At 32.7% G+C, this 20,690-nt stretch overlaps 1 protein-coding gene across 10 annotated transcripts in view; it reads left to right on the forward strand.

Moving 5' to 3' along the window:
• The window catches only part of Lap (phosphatidylinositol-binding clathrin assembly protein lap), a 110,526-nt gene that overhangs the window by 16,656 nt on the left and 73,180 nt on the right, over nucleotides 1–20,690 (forward strand). For 8 of the 10 annotated variants that reach the window (XM_074258793.1, XM_074258806.1, XM_074258786.1 and 5 more), the window contains exons 3-7: nucleotides 138–213; nucleotides 4,568–4,582; nucleotides 5,123–5,225; nucleotides 5,312–5,520; nucleotides 5,624–5,730. In XM_074258793.1, the coding sequence (XP_074114894.1) occupies nucleotides 138–213; nucleotides 4,568–4,582; nucleotides 5,123–5,225; nucleotides 5,312–5,520; nucleotides 5,624–5,730 (510 nt within the window). The remainder of the gene's footprint in view (nucleotides 1–137; nucleotides 214–4,567; nucleotides 4,583–5,122; nucleotides 5,226–5,311; nucleotides 5,521–5,623; nucleotides 5,731–20,690) is intronic. The other 2 variants (XM_074258771.1, XM_074258800.1) reach the window with 1 other exon arrangement.

Here is a 20,690-nt window from a genome sequence, read left to right on the forward strand (position 1 = left end):
TAACGGGATAATGACTTAGTCCGCTCGGCCATCATGCCGCTTTACAATATATATATTATACATCTAAAATATAGCGAGCTTGGTGTACGCAAAATCGACTTTAATTGGCTATTAAATTTTTTTTTTTTTTTTTTCAGAGATTTACGCAATACCTAGCTTCAAGTAACAGTACTTTTCAGCTTAATAACTTTTTAGATAAAAGTGGTGTTCAAGGTAAGAAAAAAAATTATTTTATAGATATTGTTGTTATCAAAACATACTATTTATGCTTTCGATATAAAAGTATTACAAAAAGTTTGGAACATCCAAATATGCATGTCTTAAGCGCCCGTGTTATTTGTAAATTTTTCAAATCGATAAAACATCAATCACACAAAGAAAAAAATAAAAAAAAAAACAATACTCTATTAGATTGTAGCATAATAAAATATCCTCGGATAGAATGGAAATCTCATTAGTAGCCAGCCGCTTCTATATTTCAACATTAGCAAGAAGTATGCATAGATAACATTTAACACAATTAGCTGGCTACTAGTTCGGGACTGAGGACTTGTGCTCTAACCCTATATTGACAAAAAAAAACTAGCCATCCCCAAAAAAATATTTTTAAAATAATAAAAATAAAGAAATCTCCTTAAACATTCAAGGTCACAGTTTTTGCAAAAATTATTGTGATAATTAAGATTCCGCGGATAGATTCTTCTCAAAACGCAGCCATTCTAGTCACAATAACAGTTGAGGTTTTAACAAAGATAAACTATTTCACAATTCGACGGTGGAGACGTCGAGCAAACTAGAACTTTGTTCAGGTCACCCAAAATGAATTATAAATACAAATAGAGGACTTTGTAGGTGCTCTCAACCTTCTAAGCAACACCGTAGCTACAACTCAGGCCGTGTTAGTGCAAGTTTAAGCGCTAGTTATTTTTTACTATCATGCAAATGATAAATCCTTTATGTTCAGGACCAATGCGCAGGTATCCGTGAGGAAAGAAAATAAAATAGATTACGAAAAATAGAGCGAAAAAATAATATATAATAATATAAAATATATATTATATATTAAGAAATATCAGCAAATCAAACAGCAAAGATAAATAATTTATAATGTCTGTCACAATTGTAATATTAAAAAAAAAAATTAGAAAAAAGTTGACCCTGAAAGCCATTCCTGCAACTTCCTGTTAATTCCATACCTAGGCGCTTAAAATAGCCCTTATGACGTTTTTGAGCTCTTTGAGCTTAAAAATACAATTTATGTATTATTTTGAGCTCTCCGAGCTCAAGGAGATAGGCTTTATATGCTTTTGAGCTCTTCAAGTCTGATAAAAGTTTGATAAAAAACTATTTTTTGGATTTTCAAACCGCAATAACTTCTGAGTTAATCAACCGATTTTCACGTGGTTGGCGGCATTCGAGGCAGTTTTTTAAGCCTCGTAGATAATTTTTAAGTTTGAATTGATCAAACAAGAAATTTCGGAGTAATTCCGATAAAAACATTTTTTTCGGTTTTCTTTCGTTCAAGATATCTTTCGAACGAATCAACCGATATTTAACGGATTAGAAGTGATCGACGTGGTTTTACAAAGTTAAGAGCTGATTAGTTTTTTATGTTGATCGATAAAGCCGTTAAAAAGTTATTTAAAAAAAACCACATTTTAAAAAAAATTTTTTTTCCAGTTTTTTGGAGATTTCTCAAATTCTAACTGCTCGAATCGGTTCAAATTCATAGGAAATCTAAGTTTAAAAGAACTTTTTGGAACACTGTTTGGTAGGTTCCGATGGGTTTAGTCGTTTAAAAGTCATTAGCGGGTCACTTACTTTCGCACACACACTGACGTTTGTGTCGATCAATGCTATATAATCAATAAATTAACAGAATATAATAAAAATGAGAGACTCACTGAGTGTGGATCTGTTGCCAATTCTGGGCGTAGAGAGGGACGCACACGGGAAATAAAGTTTCCCGTGACATATTCCAGTCACACAAATAATTAAAATGATTATAAAAAACCGAATAGGTTGCCATAGTCTTTTTCGATCATGTAATTAATAAGCGTCCCGTCGGATGATCGAAATTGACCCTGTCTGTTTACCAACTTGGATATTTCAGCCGAGGTCTTTTCAAAACGCATTATATTTTAGTCGGATTAAAAGACGGGATAATTGTAAAAAACCTGATCAGCTTTCCTAGATCTTTTCCCATCATGCACCTAAAAAAGCGCCTAGTCGGGTAATAAATTTTTTCCCTGTTATCTACCCAATCGGGCATTCCAGCCTGAGCCTTTTTAAAGCGCATTACATTTTGGCAAGGCAAGCAGTGGGAATGATATCTCGGGCCCTTATTTAAATTTTACCTGAGTGGGTTTTAGAGAGTTAACAAGTAATACAATTGTCAACAAATTTACGTACATATCTGGACATACCCTCAAACCAGCAAAATTCATAAATCTTATCAAGTGTTTTATCCCAACCTAAGTGCATCACAGACTCATATACGTGGTAAATAACGGATCATCGAAAGGTACTAGATACAATCGGCAAACGGAAGGTTTCGCCTTTTCTTTGTACAATATGATAAAGTGTACCGGCTTTAATTTCGTAAGATTTTGAGAGATCTTCAAATAGCTCATCATTTTGCAATTTGGTGACTATTTCCGAAATTTCTGAATCGCGCCGTTGTTTGGCAAGGAGCTAATTGACTGATATTCTCGCGAGTTTTACACGTTTCTCTTCAATTTTATTAATTTGTTTTGACAAATTAGGTAAAGGATTTCAAGAGAAGAAATCCAGGTGAGCCATGCGTTTGCCTTCTCTATAAACTATATTGAATTGAAAAGCCTGTAAATAAGCCCACCATCCATGTACTCTATCATTAAGGTCAATCTTCTTTCAGAGGACTCTAAAAAGTTGCTATACGTCACAATGACAAACGGTGATCCATGCAAGTAATGCTGAAAGTGTTTTATTGATTTAACAACAGCCATAGTTTCGAGTTCATAAGAATGATACCTCGACTCAACTGGATTTGTTCTTTTACTGAAATATCCAATAACTTTGTTATTACTATCTACTTTATGCATGAGTACTTCTCCGTACTCATCGGAACTAGCATCGGTATGCAGTTTTATGGGATAATCTGGGTTAAAAAAATTAAGATGGGTTCACTGGTTAAAATATGAATTACTTTTTGTCGGACATTTTCATGTGATTCAATCCACTCAATCTATTTTTTACCTGAGGTGAGTGCATATAATAGTTTCATAATTTGTGAAAATTTAGGGACAACTCGTCGGAAGTAAGACACAAGCCCAATAAACTGTAAGCTGAGTAACGGTCCGAGGAGCGGGTAACATTATTAAGGAATTTATTTTACGAGGATTTGGACGAAGTTCTCCATCTTTAATCTCATACCCAAGGGACAACACTAAAAAGAATCTCTAATGTAAACGAATCCATAATTACAGTAGATAAAATTTGCATATTACAATTTACTACAACATTTCCTGTACCCTTTAAAATTACTAATTCATTAGTTCTTCTTCCCGAAAACTTGGGAGCAATTGATTCCTTTATTAGTGAGCATCCCGCTCCTGAATTAAAACAATAAGGAAACGCCGCACCAATATGATTCAGAATACCAGTAGGAGCTGTAACTGTGCACGGATTCACACGACGTTCGACGCTACCGTTGTCCTTGTTCCCTGGACCACTATGGCCGCTACCTGAAGCCGTACAGTTTGGCGCAATATGACCAGCTGCTCCGCATTTGAAATACGTCACAGTGCGCGATGGAGAGGTGATCCTTTGCTGCCACGATGGTTACTGCTTTGCTCCGCGTGTTTCTTCTTAAGCTCAAGACACAAACTTCTTGTGGCCGATTTTCCCATAGAAATGGCACTTCACTGATACAGCTGGCTTGAAGCGTTTCGAATCCGATGTAAATGAGTTGTCTGAAGCTGATACTGGTCACTCAGCCAACAGGAATAATAACCCAGTGACTAAACATAGATTTAGATACTTCTGCAGCACACACTCATAACCCGTACCAATTTTATACATATAACCCAGATAAAACTACTTTCACTTATACTTGAAAATTTATAAAATGATCTATTTCAACAAATTAACTTTTGTCAATAATTTCTATAAAATATCCAGTCACTAGTACAATGATTTACTACTCAGTATTTCAAACTAATCACATAACTGTTACAAATGATAGTACGTGAGCTTGAGAGCAAGGTTCTTTAGTAAATTCAACAGGATTGCACATGTGACACATTGGGGTTGCATCCAATATTGCATATAGATAATCAACTAGTTAAAGTAACACCAATATGGTGATTCAATCTTGATATCCAGATCTTTTAATGTAAAATCGCAAAAATTTTGTGTTTTACTAAATGTCAACTGCTGAGTTGAGAATTTGAAAAAAAAAAAAAAAAAAAAATAAAAAGGTTTTTGAATTAACGTTTTCGTTTATTTTAATACATTTCCAGCAGTTCCCAGAGTATACCTTTTGATATTTACTAATTTTGTAAATTTTTTTGTATTTTGCAAGCAGCAGGTGCACGTGTTGGTAAGTTTTTATCAGAGTTTAAGTATTTGTAACTCAAAAAAATTGAATCTTTCACAAGTGTATGTCTCAAATACTAGTAACTTTTCTTCAATAGAATATTGATAAGTGTGAGCAAGATAACTCTTACAAGACGTTGTTATCGCAGATCTATAAAAATAGACTGCACAACCCCCCTATATGTCTGTTCTTCCATTCGACTATGTATTTTGGTATAGAAGCTTATTCATAATCTTAGACAGAAATATAATCTGGTGTTTTAGAATATCATAAAATACTTTTGCAAGTCTTACAGAAAGATTTCATATTAAATCTTTTATTTTTTATTTAAGATCCTCGATTGAATGAAAAAGCACACATTTACTTAAATCCTCACCAGATTCACACGGAACTTTTAATGATATAACGTTAAGATAAAAACAAAAAGAAATCCTGTAAAGCGGCTATTTCAAAGTAAAATAAGCTATTTTAATTTCATCTGTCTATGGCCTGCAAGATTAACCGCTTTTTAGATTTTTCATTAATGAAAAAAATTTCTTTCAGGTTATGATATGTCACCATTTATCAGGCGGTATGCAAAATATTTAAATGAAAAAGCTATGTCTTACAGAAGTGTGGCCTTTGATTTTTGCAAAGTCAAAAGAGGGTGCGTACTTTTTTTCCTAAACGAATTAACTGTATTCTCTGCTGCTACAAATGAGTTATCAGTATAATTAAATTTTTATTTTACAGAAAAGAAGATAGCACTCTGCGTAATATGAATGCAGAAAAACTATTGAAAACTCTTCCAGCACTGCAAGCACAATTAGATAGTCTTTTAGAGTTTGATTGCACTGCAAATGACCTTACAAATGGTGTTATAAGTATGGCATTCATGCTCCTTTTCCGAGATTTAATACGTCTCTTTGCTGGATATAATGATGGCATAATCAATTTATTAGGTGATTCCAAGTTTCAACAATATTAATTAATATAATTATTTTGATTTTATAAAAATCAAAAATGTAATATTCTATTATTCTGACTTAAAAATTATTTTTACAGAAAAGTATTTTGATATGAATAAGAAACAGTGTCGAGATGCATTAGATTTATATAAGAAATTTCTCATACGGATGGATCGTGTCGGTGAATTTCTAAAAGTGGCAGAGGTAATGTCTGAATCATTAACTAACAAATTTAAATGGATGATAAGTAAATGAGTCGAGTGAAAAATTATTTTTAGATGAAAAAATTTATAGAAATTATTATTATAAGAATTGTAAAACATCATATACAAATAGACTTAAGCGCGCAAAGTGAAATATCTTGAATTGTCTTGAAATTATCTTGAACTGTCCAGAATAAACTAGAATCTCGAGAAAAAATTTGTAAATACAATTATATATAACTGTTTCATTTCCCATTTAAATTACATGGGAAAAAAGGTTTTTTTCTTATATTTTTGTAGCTCGGCATTCGCACCTCATATAAATAAGTCCATCGTATATTCCTGTAGAGAATTTAACGCTCTACAAAAAAGGTCACACACTTTTATCATAGAGATAGCCGCTCTAAAGATATTCAAACGTAAACTTATCGATGTATAAAATTTTGACGATTTAATAATTTACCTAATACAAATCAATTTATTACTGTCTTCAAAATTGTTTTTATCTATAAAACTAGTTCTGATGCACTAATATTTTCTTAAAGTTAAAAGACAAAATACTCGCTTATTAAATTTTTTTCTTCTCTATTTCATTCACTGTAAAAAAATTATGACTCGAATTAAATAAATTCAATATTTGAAAGTTTCGAAAAATGGTCAATTCATTATTCTATGAAAATTTTGAAGTATAGATTATATTATATAACGTGATGATAAATCAAGTTACAGGTAAAAACTTTCGTAAATGTAATTGAGACGTTATAAAAATCGTTATTACAATTTATTATTTATATATTATTAGATTTTTCATGCACGGGATGATTTTAAGGAACTCTTGGTATTATCCTTAATACTTCTCGATGATACTCTAAATCAGAAAATTAATTTCAAACGTCCTGGTGCTATGCACCATAAAACATGGATGGCTGAAGCTATTTACAGTTTAAAAATATTCTTGTTTAGAGGTGAATTTCGATTAACAGCTCAGGAAACGAAAAATCTACGAGAAATTTGTATTTGTGTTCTTTTATGTTACATGAAAGCTTGGTTTATAACAACTTCTGCAATTATTGCTCCAAATCAAGATCTAGAATTATTACAAAAATTAATTGTAAACAAAAAACGGAATTCATTTGTCTCATTAGCTGCTACTCGAAAACAATTTGATCATCTTTAGTACTTAAGTGAAGAGCTGGCTAACTCTTGCATTATTTGATGAAAATTTTCCAGTTGAAATTAAACGGCAAATGGTTAGAGCGATGAAGAGAAGACTATAATTATTGAAAAACGACGCACAAAGGCTAAAAATTCATTGAAAACTTTCTCAAATAAAAATATAAGTCAATATAAGTCAAGAAAAATTCGATCTGCCGTGTAATTTTTTTAAATGAAAATGAACTCTTGTGGCCAGAAAATGAGAGCTATCACGAAAATTTAGTTAGAGTATTTTAAAAAATTGAAAGTTGTCAATGACTTTGCAGAACGTGACGTTGCATTAGTAGAAGAATGTAACGCATGTCTAACTAAAAATTAAGAACAATTTCAATTTCTAGTACAAGTAGTAGAAGAGCATCGACAAAAACATCCAGACTCTAATAAAAGAACACTTCAATCGTTATAGTTACATTGCTTAATTTTGTTTAAATAGGATAACATCCATTGACTTCCAAAATTTTCATAGAATAATGAATTGATAATTTCTCGAAACTTTCCAATATTAAATTCATTTAACTCGAGTCATAATTTTTTTACAGTAAAGTGAATGAAGAAGAAAAAATTAAGAAAACGGTTGATCCTGAAGGCCATCCCTGCAACTTCCCGCTACTTTCGTAATTAAGCATTCGAAATTGCACTAAATATGTTTTTGAGCACTTTGAACTCAAAAATCTAATTTTCGTGTAGTTTTGAGCTCTCTGAGCTCAAAAGTTTGATAGGAGTTTAATAAATCATTATTTCTTGAATTTTCAAACCGCAATAACTTTTGAATGAATGAATCGATTTTCACGCGGTTAGCGGCATTCGACGCAGTTTTTCAAATTCTATGATATACTTTTAAACACAAATTGATTAGACCGGAAGCTTCGGTGTAATCCGAAAAAAAACACTTTTTGTCGATTTTTTTCGTCAACGATAACTCACGAACGAATCAACCGATTTTGACCGGCTTGGTGGAGATCGACGTGGTTTTTTGATGTTAAGAGCTGATTAGTTTTGGGAATTGATCGGTCAAGCCGTTTGAAAGTTATTAAAAAAAAACCAAATTTGAAAAAATTTTTTTTCGTAGTTTTTTTTTAGATTTCTGAAAATTTACCGGTCCGAATCGGTCCAAATCATATTCAAAATCTAAGTTCAGTCAAGCCCTTGGCGTCAATTGCGACAGAATCAGTCAAGCCGTTCAAAAATTATGAGAGATTTACACACACACACACACACACACACACACACACACACACACACACACACACACACACACACACACACACACACACACACACACACACACACACACACACACACACACACACACACACACACACACACACACACACACACTTTTTCTTTTCTTATTATTTAAATGGGAAATGGAAACTTAGAAAAAGGTACCTCTAAATATTAATATTAAGAGCTCCGCTTTGAATAAGCTCCTTTTCTCATCTTCCTGCAAGTTTTCAGCCTGTTTTTTCGTTGGAATCAAAATAAATTAGTTAAATTGAAAAAAACAATTTTTTTTTTTTTACTGGGGATAGTTGTTTCAATCCGAGTGTTCAGATAAATAATTTCGGATACTTAACATTTTTACCTTCCTTGTTTCCCCATATGTCGAAATTAAATTAATCTAAAATCGTCCTACGTTCGAACTCGAACACGAAAGCCTACGCTCTCGAAGCCTAAACCTTATCGACTACTCTATACTACGCATGTAGTTGTTTTCACGACAACTGTACATGCTTCAAATATACAAGAATTCTCATTTAATCCTCATATTTCTCAACGAGGATTTTGAGGTTTTTGTTCGAATTTGAAACCTACTATACACCGGAAAAAAATAATGCTGTTTTCCAACTACAAATTTTTTATCTCGAGGAGTCCTTTCAAATTATTTGTATGATTATTGTTAATAATAAATTTTTTGAGAGATGAGTATCAATTATTACTGTTTTTACTATCAGTAAACAAAAATAGCTGGACTAAAATTAACTAAAAATTATATTCTAAGAGCCAGCTTAAATCTGATAATACATTTTTTACGGTATCTGAAATTTCATCCAGTGAGACTCGGCTTCGCCTCGGCCGACAATTACATGTGATCTGAGACATTTCTTACTTTACTTTCCTAGGTGTGTAATATACTATTATTAAAATAATATACTATTATTAAAATAATATACTATTATTTTTGAACTTTTTTTAGATGTTGATACAGTTTTAATAAAAGCATATACAATTTCATCATTTAGCGGTCGAAAAGTGTACAATGTCTCTGTACCGTTTACCGTTTTTAATGAAGAATATCGTATGTCTAACCCATTTTTTTTGTCTAAGCCATCATCATTCATTATGAAAGTAAAATCAACGCCTGTAAAATTCTTGATTGCCCAGGAATGCAAATCTTGTGGTGTCAGTATATGTTTTTTATTTTCCATTTATAATTAAGCTCTAGCAGCATGTCGTTTCACTGAACCTGCAAGCTCGTCGCATAGGCAGTCGCAAAAAAATGCCACTCAGCGATGATTCTAAAGTCAGCATAATGATAACATAAATTAGTAGATGCTTTTTTGTTTTCAAATTGCTAAGGTGCTCCATCTGAGAGAAGTAATAAATCTTATTAATAGAAGCAAATTTTTCTCTTCAAAAAGAAATCAACTGTTCTTGAAATAAATAAATTAGGGGTGTGCGAATAGTGTTCGAATCTAATCGAATCGAATATTCGAATAATTCACATAATTCAAAACGTCGTTTTCTGTTGATGAACTAACTAATTCTTGTGTAAAAATTAATTCGCTTAATTTTATTTGACTAAATAAAGTGTCTATAATGATTTGAAAGTAATAGCTGCTTATTATTTGTAATAAATATCTCTTGATGTATTCGGACCCTCCGCCTCAGGGAACCTCGCCATTTTGACATTTCTCCAGGAAAATTCGATTTTTTTAAAAATTAGATCTACGACACGACGGATCATTGAAAGAGTGTAAACGTAGCAACGAAAGCAAAAACAATGAAACTGTCGTATAAGCTTTTTAATAAAAGATTATGTGTGTGTATATATTAGGGTGGTCCTTATGTTGGGTTTTTTGAAATTTTTTTTCACGATAGTTCAAAGTCGGTTCAAAATCTATAAAAAAAAAATCATGCCAAGTTATAGCTCTTAATTTTAATATTAACCCGCGCCCCCCGACGGTTAAAGTTTTAAAGGAAAATAACATGGGAAAAGTTATATTTTTACTTTGGAATTTTTTACGTCATAAACTAACCAACAAATCACATCAAAAAATATTTTTTCTAATGCAAAATTTAACGGTCTACAAAAAAGGTCTCTTATCATTTTTGATAATTCTAACGGTTTTGAAGTTATTCGAGGTCTAAATTGAAACTATAATCTTTTTCATAGTTTTTTCTGGTCATTTAATAATTCAACAATCATAGACGGGTTATTATTCATATTAGATTACTTTTTTACTTATGCATATAATTTTGAACTATAATTTACGTGAAAAGTATTAATCAATTAAAGAAGTGTATTATTAATATTTTAATGAATCGAAAATGTACAAACATTACCATTTTTATTTTTAATTACAGATACTTTCATGAAGTTTTTACATTAGTTTTTTTAAGTGCGTCAGGAAACATTTGACGATGATCTTTAACCAATTGTAACACGTATTGCATTTGTTTTTCATCCTTAGTATAACGATTACAAAAATCTTGCACTAGTTTAACTCCTCTTATAGCACAGTCATTCACAACCGATAGTTTTTTAGCGAATCGTAATGCAGTTTTATAGTGTTCATTATGAGCCCATTCAAAAGGATGAATCTTTGAAAATTCTGTTTGTAACTCGAATCTATTGAAAAAATTGATCGATTCTGTAGTTACGAAAAAGTCAATATCATTATATAATAATTCAGTTATGCTCTTAATTTGAAAGCGTTTAACACTACATTTTTCACTAGTATAATCCAAGTCTTCTTCCGGAATATCATCAATCACAATTGTTTCTTCTTCTTTACGCAGCTTAGCGACAATTTTTAATTTTGTTTCTTGTGAAACTTCCTCATCAAAAATAGCCATGATTGCTAATTCTGGTGATAAATACCACAAGTGATTCATAAATCTACTAATTGCCACAGTAGCAAGATTACTGTTGATTGCCTTAAAGTTGTTGAGTTCTTTTATGAACTGAAGATCATGGTACGGAGCTTTGACACTATTTGACGACGAAAACCAAGCTTTAACATAAACCATTGTCACAAAAACACATATTTGCCGTAGTTTATTATCTTCACCTTTTTTCAATGACAATTGCTCCCGAAGCATGTACATTTTCAATATATAAATAGCTTTTGCCATCCATCGTGCAATAATTTCATCAATCACTGCAGCAACACTATCTGTGATAGTATTATTTAAAATACGTGTATAAAAAAATAACACTTTCAAAGCTTGCAATTTCGATGGTAATTTGTTACCTACGATTTGAACGTTAACATCACCAATCAAAAAAATGTTTTGACGTAAACGTGATAACTCCATATTTAACTGATTACTTAAATATCGGATAAATGAACTCAAAAAATTTATTTATATATCAAAAAGGCATCAGTACTAGTAATTGAACGATTTTGATCAAGCTGAGAAATAAATGTAGGTTATGAGTAATCTGAGAATTAATTTTAGTGTTAGAGATTGAAGTAAAATCTAATAGATGGCGGCATGATCGGTTTCTAAAATGTTTTTAACCAGAAATCAAAATTTGAAATTGGAGTTTGTTGATATTTGTACCAATAACAATAAAAATCGAGACAATAGGTCCCGAATTTCTTTTGTATCCAAAAAAAGTTAAAAATCTTTAAAATGTTCGACAGTTCAGGCTAAAAAAATGAATTGGTGTTACTATTATTCCAACGTTACAGTTACTTTGAAAATTTTCTAAACAAAAAAATCCAATGAGATTATAAAGAATAACCGGTTCATGATTTATGAACTATTAAATGACCAAAAAAACAGAAAAAACTATGAAAAAGATTATAGTTTCAATTTAGACCTCGAATAACTTCAAAACCGTTAGAATTATCAAAAAATGATAAGAGACCTTTTTTGTAGACCGTTAAATTTTGCATTAGAAAAAATATTTTTGATGTGATTGTTGGTTAGTTTATGACGTAAAAAATTCCAAAGTAAAAATATAACTTTTCCCATGTTATTTTCCTTTAAAACTTTGACCGTCAGGGGGCGCGGGTTAATATTAAAATTAAGAGCTATAACTTGGCATGATTTTTTTTTATAGATTTTGAACCGATTTTGAACTATCGTGAAAAAAAATTTCAAAAAACCCAACATAAGGACCATCCTAGTATATATATATATATATATATATATATATATATATATATATATATATATATATATATATATATATATATATATGATGCTTCTCATATTTGTGAAATGTATAAAATATATAATAAATTCTCGTGGGTATCGAAAGGGCAAATGAAAGATCTTGATGAGTGTAACATCGGGATGAGCTTATATCTTTAGAAATGTCAATAGTTCTCAAGATACAAGGTCATTTCTTAATTACTGACATTTTTTAAGATATAAGCTCATCCTGATGTTATGTCCATCGATACCTTTTATTTGAGTACGCACATAATTTATTTTCATATATTTTATATTCATGATATTTTTCATATTTGTGTAATATATAAAATATATAACAAATTAATGTGGGCTATATAAATATAGCTATAATATAATATAATAAAATATAGCTACAAATATCTCTATAGACTTCATTTATTTAAGTTTAGACAAAAATAAATCAATTTACATAATCCTAGCTAGAGATAAAACTGTAGAATTTCCAAATGTAGTCTATATTTGCACCCCTTCAATGTCTGATCCATCGTGTCATAGATCTCATTTAGTAAGAAATCGAATTTTCCCGGAGAAATGTCAAAATGGCGAGGTGCCCCGTAGGCGAGGGGTCCGAATACACCAAGAAATATTTATTACAAATAATAAGCAGACTTTACTATCAAATAATTATGAAGACTTCATTTAGTCAAATGAATAAAACGAATTAATTTTTACACACAAATTAGTTAGTTTATCAACAGAAAACGACTTTTTGAATTATTTGAAGTATTCGAACTATTCGAATTATTCAACTTATTCGAATTATTCGAACTATTCGAATTATTCGAATTTCAAATCGAATATTCTATTCGAATTTCAAATCGAATATTCGATTCGAATTTCAAATCGAATATTCGATTCGAATTTCAAATCGAATAATTCGATTCGAATTCGAGGCGCATAATTCGTAAATTCGAATATTCGCACACCCCTAAAATAAATCAAAACTATGTTATATTCAAGGTAATCTGAGATACCAACTATGCTAAAATGCTCAAGAGTATCATTTTCGTTGTAGTGTTAAAACTGTATCAACATCTGAAAAAAGTTCAAAAATAAAAGTATTTTAATTATAACGATTTCACGTTTAGATTAATTGTGGTTGCACAAACAAAAATGCACATCGTGAAAATCATATATTTTGTGTAAAAAAACTTTGATCTTTCAGAAAAAAAAGTTTAAATTGGAAGTACCTTGCGCCGCACATCGAGAAAAATCAATTTTTCCCCTTTAATTGGATTTCAAGGGGTCTTCTGAGGTGTTTATGATATAATGGATCTTTTTATTCAAAAGCTGAGAATTTTTCCCACAAGATCCAACTTTCTGTGGATTTTAACAAAAAAGTTTTCCTCATCAAAAAAACTAATAAAAAAGTTAAAAAAAATTTTATTTCAAAATTTCAAAAAATCATAACTCCATAACCGCTGCATATTAAGGGCTGAAACTTATTAAGAAATTTCATTCTTATTATAGAGAATACCTCCACAAATTTTAAGCGTAATCCGCGAGGGTCGCCCCGTAAAAATATACTTATTTGGTGGAATGACCCATATATTTAATTAATTTTTAATATTTTTTTTTACATTTTCATAATAATTTCGTATTTGTTACATCTTTATAATGGACCTTTTTTTCTTATTATACACATTTATAGTAGTAGATGTGTTCGTTTAATTGTATATTTATAAAAATTTTTACATTTACTTACGTAATTTCAATGTTATATAAATTCTACGAATGTGAAAATTACAATTGTAGACATACGTATGCAGGTACTGCAGATAATGTTTCGCTGTTAACCGGACAGTTACAACCGGAAAGAATGTTAGCCATTTTTAATATTAGCTTTAAATAGTTCAATAAATAATATATTAAAATGGCAGACGCCGTAAAATATTTAAAAAGATGATTAACTTTCCGCTAAGAAAATTGAAAATTTTCGAAAATTGGGAAGTTATTGGTTTTACCCCGTTTTTTGAAAATCGAGTTTTCATCAGATCTCAACGTTTTAAGGTCCAAGGAAGCTTCCCTGAATGTTTTCACGATAATATCCGTATGTATGTATGTATGTATGTATGTATGTATGTATGCATGTATGTATGTATATGTCTGTGTGTGTTTTTTTTTCGTTTACTTTTTTTTTTTTTTTTTTTTTTTTTTTTAGAAAGAGAGAGAAGCGAAAAAAATTTTCCAAAGACTCCGCTGTCATTGAAAGATGATGGTCGGTAGTATGGGATTTTTACCCACGGAAAAAAAACTCCTCTCTCCTTCCCCGTAGATAGGATGGAGAATACTGGATCGGAACCGCGTTAACATTATTTCAATCCAGCCCATGTTGCGTCTCACGACGCCTACTTCTGGTTACTGGTCTTTTTCTGTGGTTTTTTATTTTAGAAGGCGCTGCCCGTAGGCTGCAGCAGCTAACTAGTTATCGTCTGTTCTGAGCATGCAGGCTATCAAGCTCTCGGACGACAGTGTGTTGCCTATAATTTCTCCGGTGCTGCTTCTGTAGTCTTTCCACCGTACACACTTGAAGAAAATGTATTCGGCGTCGTCGATTTGATCCGGGCAGTATTTGCACGTCAGTGTGCGGTATAGCCCCATCTTAAAGAAGTAGGCGTTACACTGTCCTTGTCCTGTCAATAGCTGTGTGAGGAAGAAGTCCGTGTCCCCGTACCTCCGAGAAAGCCAGACGATCATGTTTGAAATGATGCGCGCCGTCCATCTGCCCGTCTCTCCCGATGTCCATCGGTCATGCCACTCTTGCTGCGTTTTCGCCTTTATCCTCGTTCTTGCGTCCTTCATGTTTTCGTCACTATTTTTAGCGTCATAGAGTTTTGCTCTTTCGAATGCTAGTAGGTCGATGGGCGTGGCTCCCGCAATGACTAATACAGCCGCTTCGAAAATCTCGCTGTTGCACTGCTGTCATTTTTTGCTGGTAGGTCTTCTGTTTTAATATGTCCCCCCATATCTTTGCTCCATGAAATAGTACCGAATGGGCTGCTTCCAAAAGGACTCTTCTTTTTTTGGTTCTTGGTCCCATAGTGTTGGTCATAATTCTTACTAGGCTAGACCTACATCTAGACAACGTCCCTAGACAACGTCGTCTGCAAAGCCCCTTAGTTCTACTTGCTTTAGCAACATTTCAAGGATGTAACATAATTTTACTATTTCTATACACGACTCGACGGTGGATACGTCGAGTAAAGTAGAAATTTTGTCCAGGTCGCCCATAATGAAATAAACAAACAAATAGGAAGCTTAGGAGATGCTCTTAATCTCCTAAGCAACACCGCAGCAGCCACCCAGGCTGGGTTAGTGCACGTCTGGACGCCAGTTATTTTTTTCAAACAGGGGAAAATAACAAACCCTGTATTTCCAGGGCTGATCTGCAGGTATTCTAGGGAAATAAACAATATAAAGGTGTTAGGAAAAGGAGAAACAATAATTTGCATATTACGAAAAATTAACAATAATATATACAGATATTTATTCAAACAAATTACTTAACATTAAGTCCAGAGCTGAATTCCTTAGTCGGATGGACTGTATAATCAAAATAATAATGACGATGTCGCGTATAATTATTAATAACTTGTCTAGATTCTCGATAGACTATTTGATTATTTTACGACGGCGTTAACTATACAATAGAAATTTTATCTACGCAATAATCTTGAACTGAGATACACCTGAACTCCTCAGTCGGGTTATCTCAAAATACAATTATGAATTTTAAATCAATACTGGCTGATTCGAGGACCCAAACGCGTAGCTTTCGGGACAGGTATTTCACTACAAACCCCCTTACTAACGACGGGATCGACTCGACAATTAATAATAACTTTTAATACCAAATTATTTGAGCCAGGAGACAACGCGACGTGCGGATAATAATTTAGCTCAACTTGTGAGTACTCACCAACAAGAAAAGGGACTCAAACCAAGGCGCTAGATCCACACTCCTCACACTATGCGGGCTCCCGCGTGTCTACAAATTTTATTTTTACCGAAAACTATGAGGCCTCGTGTCCGATCACGAGGGCCTCTCCAGCAATTTACCCAAATTTTACAAGTCCCTCTACTCGCGACCGATATTGTAGGGCATTACCCATGCGAGTAAGGGCTATGATCTATTACCAATAATCAATATTATGCTTTTGCATTTTCTTTATTACCTGTCCCGATACCCATCGTTGGACCTTGGTCTTAAATGCTGAAACAAGCTTATAATATCATTAAATACATTATTGCAAAGATTTACGGCAATAAATATACAAATAATGAAATAATAAAACTATAAATAGTTCAGTACAATTTTCTGAAACAAAAGTCAAATTAATACTTAAGAACTAATAACAATAATATGTAAATTCTGAAATATAAGTGATAAAGAGTCAAATACAATAAATAAATTAGTCAAAATAATACAAGATAGTCAAACTCTAGAGACACACCGAGTGTGGATCTGTTGCCAACACTAGGCGTAGAGAGGGACGCACACAAGAATAAAATTCGTGTGACAAGGAGCTCGTCGTAGTCCGCGTTTTATAGATCGGGCCCCATTATTGAACCTTGTGGCACGCCAGCTGTTATGGTATATTCTTGTGGGCCTTCCGTAGTTTCCGCTATTAGCTTTCTTTTTTCAAGGTAGCTGTCGACTAATGCCAGATTCTCTGGCTCCGCGTCAAATTTGTGCTCCAGAGCGTCTAAAATATCTCCCCAATTTACACTGTTAAAGGCGTCTTTCACGTCTAGCGTGAGGACAAGACGTACTTTACGAGCTTTGAGGCTACCAGACCATGCTTATGTTGCTTTTTTTATGACTTTATCAATCGCTCCGACCGTCGATCGACCTTTCCGGAAGCCATGTCGGTTGGTAGCAAAGCCTCCAGCACAGTCGATGTCGTTGCGAAGTCTCCCTTGTATGAGCTTCTCGAGTAGTTTTCCAGCAATGTCTAGCATGCAGAGTGGTCTAAACGATGAAGGTGTTACGGAGGTTCCCTTACCTTTGTCTAAGAGAACCAATCTCTGCCGCTTCCAGACCGTAGAAAACTTGCCAGTTGCCAAGCATGCATTGTAAGTGTTCAGAAGTATGACTGGGTATTCCAGGGCTACAGTCTTGATCACGGATGCCGGGATGCCATCAGGACCAGGTGCCTTTCCTGTCTTGAGAGACTTGGCCGTGTCTTGTAGTTCCTCGATTGTTAAGGGTGTTGCTTCGCCGTTTTTAACGTAGTGTTTCTTTTCCCGCGGTAGGTATTTTGGGAAACGCTCCGCTACAATGCTGTCCATTAGGGCAGGCGACTTCGGCGCTTCTGGTGAAGTCTTTCCAAGTCGTTTGGCGATTATTTGGTAGACTTTACTCCAGATGTCCATGCCGAGATTGTGACAAATCTCTTTCCACAAGCTCGCTTTAATTGCTTTGATGGCTTTGTTCAACGTCTTTTTGGCCTGCTTGTACTCGTTCGAATATAAGTCTTGGTTCAGGGGACGTTTCGCAGCTCTCGTTGTGCGGCGACGTAGCTCATGGCATCTTTTGCGAAGTTCTGCTATGGCTGTTGTCCACCAGTACGCAGCAATTTCCTTCATCGCTTTGAGCACTGCCTTTTTCGTCTCGTTGCAGGCATCCGGAGTCGGATTGTTCGGTAAGGTAGACCAGCTCCGTGCAAATGACGTTCGCAATGTCTCTGGATCATCCCTCCTGGCGTTCTACTTCCGCTGTTGAAGAACTCGTTGTGGAGCCGGAACAGGTGCCATTCCAACTCTGAATATCACATACTGGTGATCACTGCCACTGTATTCTTCGAATACAGTCCAGTCTTTAATCATGTTGGTTATCCTTGGAGTTGCCAGCGAAATGTCTAGGACGGATTCCTTGTAATTAACCCTAGACTGGTCACCTTTCTTTTAGTTTCTCGTTCGCACTATAGCGAGTCTTTATAGGTTAAGTAGTTGTCAGGCAGCGTCACGCTCATAGGGTTAATATTAAGGAATCATTTTTTTTAAATCATTATTAGTTTTTCGTTTCGATATAAAATTAAAATTTTCATTTTATTTAATTTTTTATTGTTTATGTCATAAACACTTTGTTATAAAGAAATAAATTTTTATCTTATATTATATCGTTTTTTATTGTATATCTATTTTGGTTTTTACAAGACTGTAACCCATATTCTCCACACTTTTGATATTACCACAGTAGTACCACTCAGTTTACAAGTGCATCTTTTTGTTATCATATAACTCTCATTAATGTTATACCTGGCTTTCACCTTTTTAATATTTAAGATATTATAAAAATAATAATCACTCCACTCATGTTTCTCAATAGAATATTTATATCTATTGGCCCATGCACCCCACGCTTTTTTAAAAGTAAAATACATTTTTTTTATTTACACTATTATTAATTTATATTTATTGAAATTCTCAACACTATTCTAAAGTTAAATTTATTAAAACTTATTTTCTATTTTTTTGGTTCGGTTTTCTATAAAAAGCGTGTTTTTAGTTTTTTTAAACTATTATTTATTTTCTACTTTTTAATTTTGTTTATTTGTAAAAACTTTTTTTTTTAGTTTCTTTGAACTATTATATGCTTTGTTGAACTAAAAATTCTTTTTGGTGTTCGAAAATTTGTTAATATTAGATAAGTTGGCTTAAGATAATGGTTGGAAATTGAAATTTCTGCCTTATCGACTATAGATTAAAATTATATAAATTAACAAAAATCTTATTTTCCAAATTGAAAAATGGAATAATTTTATCAAATTAGTGTATTGTCATCGGTCCTCGATAAATCTACAATGTTTGAATAAAATCTGGCCGTTTAAAGTGGGTCAAAATCGCGCCCAAAGAATTCGGTTACAAACAAACATACAAACATACAAGTGAAGCTAATAAAAAGCGTGTAAAAAGTGTGTAATAAAAAAAAAAAAGCGTGTAATAAAAATACATAAGAGTGTGAAGTTAGTTAATAGTCGAAACTCGCAAAAAATGGAACCTGATTCCTTATTGGTCAAAAATATGGCGCGCGCAGCGCGGTATTCAATTTTCTAATATATATATTTCACAAATATGAGATATACCATATACATAAAATCTTTTCTTAAAAAGCTTGTGCGACGTTTTCATTGTTGTCGCTTTTCGTTGCATGGTAACAATTTTGGCAATGGTAACCATGGCAACGGTTAAGTATTAATGAATGAATTTTGTAACAATGTTAATAAATTAAATTGTCGATAATAAACATGTTAGCAAAAGCACGCTCGATTTTCTAGTATATAAAAATTTTCTGTGGTTACTCATATGGAAAGTCTCACTCTAATAATTGCCATGGTAACTGTTGCCAAGTTGTAAGTTGGTAAGTTGTAGCTACAGCAGCGAAAAGTGACAACAATAAAATCGTTAGATCAATTTTTTAGTAGAGGATTTTATATAGCTATCTTATAGTCCTAATTTTTAGTACAATATAAAATCAACACATAAGTAGAATCAAATTAATTCAGTGAAGAGAAAAATAAATTAATTTGAATAAACCTAGCTAGAGATACAGCTATATAATTTCCAAATGTAGTCGATATTGACGCTATTTCAATATCTGATTCATCGTGTCACAGAACTCATTTAAAAGAAAAAAATCAAATTTTCCCAAAGAAATGTCAAAGAAGCGGGGTATCCCGGAGCGGGGGCTCTGAATACACCAAGAAATATTGATTAAAAATAATAAGCAGACTTATTTACAATCAAGTAATTATAAAGACTTTATTTAGTCAAATAATATAAAACGAAGTAATTTTTACACAAAAATTAGTTAGTTCATTAACAGAAACCGACTTTTTTCTGTTCATTTGAACTATTCAAATAATTCGATTTCAATTCGAGGCGAATCATTCGTCAACTTAAATATTCGCACACCCCTAAAAATTTTGAAATCTCGGCATTTCTAGATCACGTGACAGATTAAGCTCATCTTAGATCTTGACTTCGGTATTTATATGTAGAATAAGTATGTTGAGTTTGATAGAGATCCGTTGTAATTTGGCAACGCTATCTTCGTGACAATTCGCGTTCTAACCCCCCCCCCCCACACACACACCTAGCTTTCTAGGACCTTAAAACGTCGGTTTCTGATGAAAACTCGATTTTCGAAAATCGGAGTGAAACCATTAACTTCCCTATTTTTTTTGAAAATTTTTAATTTTCTTAGTGGGAGGTTAAATAAAGATAAAAACGATTATTCTTAATAGTTGCATTGCACAATAAAACAATATTATATTCAATTGTAATTTTCAAATTATTACTCAAATATAC

The sequence above is a fragment of the Cotesia typhae genome, unplaced genomic scaffold (assembly GCF_013202065.1).
Source record: "Cotesia typhae breed Kobodo isofemale line unplaced genomic scaffold, CoteBio_Ctyphae contig_127, whole genome shotgun sequence".
Classification (NCBI taxonomy): Eukaryota; Metazoa; Arthropoda; class Insecta; order Hymenoptera; family Braconidae; genus Cotesia; species Cotesia typhae.